Source organism: Notolepis coatsorum (assembly GCF_963971535.1).
Source record: "Notolepis coatsorum genome assembly, chromosome: 19".
NCBI lineage: Eukaryota > Metazoa > Chordata > Actinopteri > Aulopiformes > Paralepididae > Notolepis > Notolepis coatsorum.
Window position 1 is genome coordinate 19,657,294 of NC_140183.1, and position 8,411 is coordinate 19,665,704.

General features: G+C 44.9%; 1 protein-coding gene across 1 annotated transcript; it reads right to left on the bottom strand.

Moving 5' to 3' along the window:
• Nucleotides 1–1,739: 1,739 nt before the first annotated feature.
• LOC311245843 (uncharacterized protein) lies at nucleotides 1,740–8,125 on the bottom strand. The gene is made up of 2 exons (XM_084335848.1): nucleotides 8,108–8,125; nucleotides 1,740–2,558 (listed from the first exon to the last, which is right to left on the bottom strand). Exon 2 carries the CDS (start codon nucleotides 2,445–2,447, stop codon nucleotides 2,037–2,039), a length of 411 nt encoding a protein of 136 aa, XP_084191974.1. The 5' UTR covers nucleotides 2,448–2,558; nucleotides 8,108–8,125; the 3' UTR covers nucleotides 1,740–2,036.
• Nucleotides 8,126–8,411: the final 286 nt, after the last annotated feature.

Below are 8,411 nucleotides of genomic sequence, written 5' to 3' on the forward strand. Positions count from 1 at the left end.
AAATAAAGGATTTGATTTGATTTGAAATGTCAAAGAAATCAACTAAAATAAAAACTGACCAATCAATGGACTAGAAGGGGGCGGCCCCAGAGGAACATAGCATCATACACTAACTGTACCCTTGATGAAGTCAATGGAGCGTAGAGCCCTCTCCTGCCTCTTGAAGTTAACCCTGTAGTGACTCATGTTCTCATGACCCGACGACGGGTCGCCACCAGACAGGAGGTGGTTGCCTTCATCAACCTGGAGGGGGGGGGGGGGGGGGGGGGGGGGAGTTAAGAGGGGCGAGGAAAAGGGAGAAAAAGAGAAGAGGAGGAGGGTGAAGGGAGATGGAGGTGAAAACAAGAGGGGTGTTTTAACCTGACTGTTCCTGTGTAATTGTACAGAAGTGATTCCCACTGCATGTTAATACTGGGGGACCCCCAACGTATAATTTCTGTGTTTTTTTACTCAGTGAGCACTTCATTTGCATTGGTGGAAATGAGTGCTCAGTGAGTAAAACTAAATAAAAAAAAACAGAAATTATACTTTGGGGGGAGGCATCAATAAATAACAAATTTGATATAGATCATGTTCTTTGTTGGTTTGTGGGGATGTTAACACACACTTGGTAAGATGTGTGTATGAAAGAAGACCACAAAAAACAGCAGTGACTGCTCTCGGCTGTTTAACACGTAAAGACCTAGACACCATCACCAGCTGTAGGTTGTCTGAAGTGCAGTTTGTTACTATGAACATTCACTAGAATGCAGGATTTGAAAAAATGAAAGACATTTTTTTTCCGTTCAAATCCTGCCTTCTAGTGAATTCTCATAGTAACACACTGCACTTCAGACAACCTACAGCTGGTGATGGTGTCGAGGTCTTTACGTGTTAAACAGCCGAGAGCAGTCACTGCTGTTTTCTGTGGTCTTCTTTCATACACACATCTTACCAAGTGTTGGCACCTAGGGCTGCATTTAAAATGTCGTTGTACCATTCTTGTGACAATGACAATAAAGATCATTCATTCAATCATCTGTACTATTGATACATTTATGGCGTGGTATGAATCTCGGCCATCATGTACCGGCCCGTCGGGCTTAAAGGAATCACACAAATACAGTGATTTGTTATTATGGCGACATTTATTTTTGACAGAGTTGGGGGGGTGCACCGTTCCTGGAGATACTGCAAGACCAGGTCGATGCGTGGAGTGGACGGAGCAAGCCCCTTTTCCATCTCCCTGCTCCAAAAATCAATTTAATATATGGTCCCCGGGTAGGGGACGTATCAGATATTAAACTGATAAGAACAGATTTTTCATTTTTCATTTGAAAAAGTTTATTGTCACATGGTTACAAAGTTACATGTATACAATGTATTTGAACAGATCTTTTCATTTGAAAACGTTTTTTTGTCACATGCTTACAAAGTTACATGTACACAATGTATTTGATTTAAAATTTCCACATTTTCTTATAGCACATTTCAGAGGTGAGATAAACATGTATACCAATTAAAAACATCTGTAAAAACCTAAGAACACAACATTTCAACAATGTAAAAACAGTTATGTTAAAAGGCCTACAGCTAGATTAAAAACACCTGTAAAACCTAAAAACACAACATTTCACCAAAGTAAAACAGTTATGCTAAACGGCCTACAGATAAAATAAAGGTGGGTAAAACATGTTAAACAGTGCTTGTGGTAATAAAAAGTCCATTGTATCAGTATCAGTGTAGATGATAAGTCCAGTACATATGTCTTTTAAAAGGTGTTTTTTCTTTTTTTTTTTTTTTAAACAGGAAGTAGGACGTTCTATTTAAAGGCCATCTTCAATCCTTTGTGCAGTAGCGGGGTGAGTCCCTACCAAGGGTAACTCATCCCCCTCTCCCACACGGACCGCCGGGGTCCTGCCTGGGGTGCTCAGCGGAGATCCTCTCCCTGATGTTGCCCCTTTGGGGAGTCAGCCGCCGCTGCCTTCACCTTTGTGTGGGCTCCGGTCTCCCACCTCCGAATGAGCGCAGAGGCGATGCTTCTTTGTGGCTGTGTCCTAGGGCCTGCCGCCTGAAGCGACTGCCGCTCGGACCGTCGCTTCGGCCATCCGGATCACAGCCACGGGGGGGATCTGCATGCGCCTGCTTACCAGCAGGTTTCTGGAGGTCCATGTGGCGTCTTTGATGGCGGCCAGGGTGAGCCAGAGCTTGGCGAATTCGGATGGTGTTGTTCTCTTCCGGCTCACCCCGTATAGGACCATTTGTGGGTCCAGGACCCCCGCTGCTGGTAAGTACGGGAATTGCTGGGAGCCGGCTGTTGCCCACTGGTTTACGGCAGCGCTGCACTCCCAGAGCAGATGCCTCACCGACTCGGGAGCGCCACAACCCGGTCGGGGGCAGATGGCACTCGCTGCCATGCCCCGGGAGTGCATGACGGCCCTGACCGGGAGGATCTCATGAGCCACCATCCACGACAGGTCTCGCAGTCTGTTTGAGAGAGCGGGATGGTTCACGTTGCGCCAAACTGTGGAGGGCTCGCCGATTGCGAGCCCGCGCACTGGACTCACTGGTTCCCGCTCCTGCACAAGAGAGAGAAGAGAGCGGTGGTTAGTTAGAACGTCCAGTTCTTCTCCTTCCATGTTCAGGCCTTTTAAGAATTTTTTAATAAAAACATAGGCCGTGGGCAGATTAAAAGACACTGGTGTTCTTAAATCAGTGTGTAGGTGCTTGTGTGTTCGTAGGTAAGACCCCATCCAGAATCTTGCCATTGCTGTTGTCTTGTGCTCTCTGGATGGGGCTGTAGCGTATGTCATGTGTAGTGTAGTGTATCTGCTTCCTAAAAATAGGTGGAGGTCCGGGACGCCTTTTCCTCCATTCTCCTTCCTCTTTTTCATGACGTCCCTTCTTAGTCTCTCCCACTTGGACCCCCACAGGAAATAAAATATGGCGCGGTCGAAGGATAAAAGAACCTTTTTTGGTGGGATAAAAACAGAACCGATCAGTAAAAACAAGGGTAAAATCACAGCTTTTATGATTAAAACCTTGCCCTCCATGGTCAGTCCCCTTAGTCCCCAGTATCCCAGTCTCTGTCTAACTTTCCCTATGACGTCAGGCCAGTTGTTTCCCCCCTCCCCCTCTCTGTCAAATTTGACCCCGAGTATTTTTATGTCAGTCTGGGTCACAGTCAGAGGGAATCCTGCCCTGTCAGTCGCTGTCCACGGTCCGTACAGTTTCGCTTCGGTCTTGTCTCGGTTTAGTCTCGCTCCTGAAGCTCGTCCGTACCACTCAGTCAGGTCTAATGTCCTGTCAACAGCAAAACGGTCAGTGCATAAAATGTTCACGTCGTCCATGTATAAAAGGCACTTAGCCGTCAGTCCCCCACTGCCCGGTATAGTCACCCCGTTGATCCATTTGTCCCTTCTCAAGATCTGTGCCAGCGGTTCTACACAGATGACGTAGAGGAGGGCAGATAACGGACAACCCTGACGGACACCGCAGGATATGTTCACTGCATTTGTAAGTTGCCCGTTAACAAGAAATTTGCTTGTAATGCCCCTGTACAGCAGTCCCACCCAATCTATGACCCGCTCAGGAAACCCCATTTTTTGCAGTACCTGGAAGAGGTACTGATGAGAGACCCGATCGAAGGCTTTTTCAAAATCTAAATTTAGGACTATGAGTCTAAAGTTTCTGTCTCTCGCATAACAGATGGTGTCTCTGATCAGTACGAGGCTGTCGGTGATCTTCCTCCCCGGCACAGCACAGGCTTGATCCGGGTGGATCACCTCTCCTAAAAACAAAGAAAGACGTGTTGTTAAAATTTTGCTAAAAAGTTTACAGTCAAAGTTTAAAAGGGTGATCGCTCTAAAATTCTTTAAGTCAGTCTTGTCATTCTTTTTGTGGAGTAACGTCACTATCCCTACTCTAAAGCTGTCAGGTAGCAGGTCTAGTCTTTCAAAGTCTTTAAAAACAGTCAGTATGTCGTGTGCTAAAATGTCCCAGAAAGTTTGATAAAACTCCAGGGGAAGTCCGTCCTGTCCTGGGGACTTCCCCTTCTTAAAATGTTTTAGACACTTTTCGAGTTCTAAAAGGTTAAAATCCTGGGTTAAAAGCACACTCTCCTCCACTGTTTTGTCTAAAAACTCTAAAACCTCCCTGGTGACATCTTTTTCTATTTCTTTTTCTGAGTATAGCTTTGTGTAAAAAAGTTCCACGCTTTCCTTGACTTCTTCTATGTTTTCCGTAAAACTACCATCTTCTTTTTTTAGTTTTGTTAAAAAACCTCCTTTGTTTACAATTCTCTTAAAGAAATAGCGTGTACATTTTTCTCCTTCCTCTATATCCCTCTCTTTACTCCTTAAAATGATTCCTTGGCTTTTTATTTCTGATAGAGCTGACATTTCCCTTTTTACTTCTACTATTTCTTCATTAAAATCAAAACCCTGCCCTACTAGTTTAAAATAGCGTTGTAGTCTCTTTTGCAGTCCCAACATGTGTCTGTTTTCCCTATCTTTTTTCTTCTTACCTGCCTGCCTGAAGAAAGTCTTGGTCTTCCCCTTCACCATCTCCCACCAGTGTGCACGTGAATTGTACATGTCTTGGAGGGTCTGCCATCTGATGTACTGCTCCCTGTACTGACTAACTATCTCCCTATCTTCTAGTAGGGAGCAGTTTAGTTTCCACAGACCTCTCCCTGCCGTCATACCCGAAGACAGTGAAAGGGTGCAAGTCAGCATAGCGTGGTCTGAAAAGAAAACAGGGGTTAATCTAGCATCGGTTGGTGGGCAGTCCCGTGTAAAAACATAGTCAATGCGAGAGGCTTTGGTGCCGTCACCACTGAACCAGGTGAAGCCCTCCTCTCTAGGATGCACGGTTCTAAAACAGTCTTGTAGTTTAAAATCCTTGCATATGCCCTGTAATAAAACCGATGTTGTATCTAGTTTAAAATCATCCCCTGCTCCCCTTCTGTCTTTTTTTGATAGAACACAATTAAAATCCCCTCCTACCACTAATGGAGCCCTACCTAGCATGTGGGACTGCAGGTCTTTTAAAAGGTCATGTCTGTCGTTTTTGTCGTTAAAACCATAAATGTTGAGTATGTTAAAATCCTTCCCCATGTAAGTCAGGTGTGCTAAAATTGCCCGTCCGTCTCTCACCACAGTGCTGCCCTTCACCAGAACCAAGGGGTTTTTGATTAAAATGGCCACTCCGTCTGCTTTATTAAAATTTGACCCGCTCCACATTGAGGTACCGGGTGGCCATTTCCTCTCCCAGTTGCTGTAGTTTTTAAAAAAAGGCAGATGACATTCTTGTAATAAAAACACATCTGAATTAAAATTGTTTAGGAATGTTAAAACAGTTTGGGCTCTAACTCCTGACCTCACACTTCTCACATTAAGGGTGGAGATGTTGAGGGCCATGAGTATTGTTAAAAACAACAGGAATGACATTCTAAAAGAGAATTAAAAGACTACAGTTAAAAACACTCATTTCTGATTTTGTGAAGTCAGGCTTCTCCTCCTGTCCAAGCAGCTGGGAGGGGAGTTTTTGCCATCTTTCCCCGAGAAGGCTTTGTCATGGCGCCGTTCTTTTGGGGTTGACTGTAGCTCTATGCTTATAAAAGAAGTTGTATTTGGTGAACTGGAGCCGAGAGGGGAGACTCCCTTGAACGTCTCCAAGGGGGGTAAGCCGTCTGAGAACGTTCTGGCTCTTCCCCTCTTCTCTGGGGCTGAGTGTGAGTCAGCCCCAGGGCTGGTCAGTTCATCTACAGTTCTCTTAAGGTTGGGCTGGGCGGGGGGGAGGGAGGTGTCGCTGGACTCTCCTTCAACCTGTCCCTCATCCTGTCTCTCAAACTCAACCTCGCCCTCAACCTCACCCACTTTCTCAAGTCCAGCTCCACCTGCTGGCTGAATCACCCCCTCTCCTTCACTCTTGCCTTCTGGTGGGGTGATTTCAGGCCCCTCCCCCTCTCCCGCCTCCTGTGTCTCCTCTCCTCCAACCACAGGGTTTGGCAGGAGATTTGAATTTCCCAGCCCTTCCTTTTCAATTAGCACATTTCCAGTTTCTTTTCTGGTTTGTTCTACCACCTGCTCGATTTCAGTGCAAACTCTTGTAGCTTTTAATTTGTTGGCAAAGGACTTTGGGCAATCTCTGAAAAGGTGATCTGTTTCTCCACAGAGATTGCACTTTCTGCCATTGGTACATTCACTAAATGAGTGCCCAATTTCTCTGCATTTGCCGCAGACTACTTTCTGGCATGCCTCTGCCAGGTGCCCATGCTCACCACACTTGCGGCAGAGTTTAGGCTGACCCTGGTAGTGAATGTAGCCTCTGTTCTCTCCCAAAACTATCATGGATGGGATCTGTCTCAGGCCCTGGTAGTCCTGGGGGTCCTGTATTTGTTGTACAGGAACCCTCCAGGCACAATTCCAGATGCCATCCTCATCTCTCACCTTGGTAGCCTGGGCCTTCACAGTGCAGTATCTACCCAGCCATATACATATGTCATCAGCATTTACCATTTCATTGAACATTCTGACAACCACTACTTTTGCAGCATTGTCAGTCAGTTTCTCCAGGTTAAATGCTGAGAACTGGGTTTCAACTTTCTCAAACCTAAGCCAGAATTCTCGTAGTACTGCGGCACTTCCAAAACTTACATCAAAGCCCTTGTTAAAGGGTAGAGTCATGACACAATTCAAATCAGCTGGTGAGAAACCAAGGGCTTTTTGTATCAGCTTCCTGGAGAAGTCCAATCGGGACATCTCCAGGAGCTTACCATCCTTCTCACGTAATTTAAATCTGACACTGTGGTGTCTCCTCATGCCGGCACGTGTAGCCGACATGGCTGGAGACACCACCAGCAACAACAATAAAAGAATAAAATACCACTAAAACCAATATAATAATGAGAATAAATTAATTAACTAGTAAAACCTGATATATACAATATCAAATAAAATCGACTTACCTTGAACAATATACAAAAAATAAACAAACAAAACAATATCCCCCTTGGCAGCAAAGGCTCGTCCTCACAGCGAGAACAAACCCGCAGACAGGGAGCGATCACTGTCTTAGCCAAAAGGCCGAGAAGCGATACCGACAAACTGTCGGGCAGAGCGGGGTCGTTCGCGGAGAGCTCACTCTGGGTCGTGGTTTATGCAGAGATTATGTTTCATAATGTCTGTGTATAAAGTATGGTGCTCTCACTCAACATGCGTGTTGCGTCCGATAATATAATAACGGCATATTCACTTGCATAGAATGTAACCATGGATTGTACGAACATTTGTATTATTAGATTCTACTTCTCAACTCGCCCTCGTCACGTGGCAAGCCACCCTCCAATAGGATACGAGTAAACGCTCTAAACTAATTAATCTATAGAAGAAACATTGAACACGTTATTTTGATCACAATCATACAGGCAAAATGGAAAATAATAACTCTAACGGAATGGCCTTGCGACTGTCATTAATTTGTCTTTTTTCAAATCTATTTTCACTCCATTTTCATGTATTGCTATGTTTTCGTCGAGCTCTGGTGCCATCTGGTGGAGAAACAAGCCAACTGCACTTCAAACTGACTGCCTCCTCTGTGCCCGTTTGCGTACTGCCCCCCCCCCCCATGTTCATACTAGGAATCGGTTTAAGACGCTTATTTGTGTGTGATTTATTGGTCATTTCATGTACATAAAATAAACACGACAATGGGTTGTTGTATTTAACTAAGTAACTGTTGAACACATTAAGTAAAGGCCATGGAACTGTTCAGTAAACAGGAGTGCAGCAGAGCTCACTTGAACAAGGTGTGAATGGCCGATGGCCGACTAGGCCTCTTCCTTTAAAAACATTCCGTTCAGGACGTAACGGTGATGTTTCTACATGATCACAACTCGCCCCTAGTACACTAAAGAAAACTACATTATGTTAGACGAGTTATGAAATCCAAGTGTTTGTCAAAAGAGTTGTGACAACGAGCGTTTTAAGTGCTATAAGCCAAATAACAGATAGAAGCAACAATTCAGGTAAAAAAAATAAAATCCCATAATTAACTCTGAAGAACTGGTCCTCCGCGAAACGCTCGTTGTACAAGTATGAGGGCATTTTAATGGAATTTAACTTACCAAAACGGTGTCTTCGTGTTAACTAGCTAACCGGCATAACGTTTCTTCTTCGGGTTGTTGTTCGTCGTAAAAGTTATGATATTCCATAATTCCAATTATTACAGCAAAAGGAAACCAGTGTGCGACTTGAAAACACATGAACTGTGTAGTACAGTAGTAGTGGGCTAGAGAGAGTGTCTCGTGTCCAGGTGGAGAGACGAGAGGAGGCGCCATCAATTAAACATGCAGATTAGGCAGATGAGCCAACCAGAGGAGAGCAGGCTGTTGTTAATCTCACCGAGGAGTGAGCAGGTGAACCAACCAG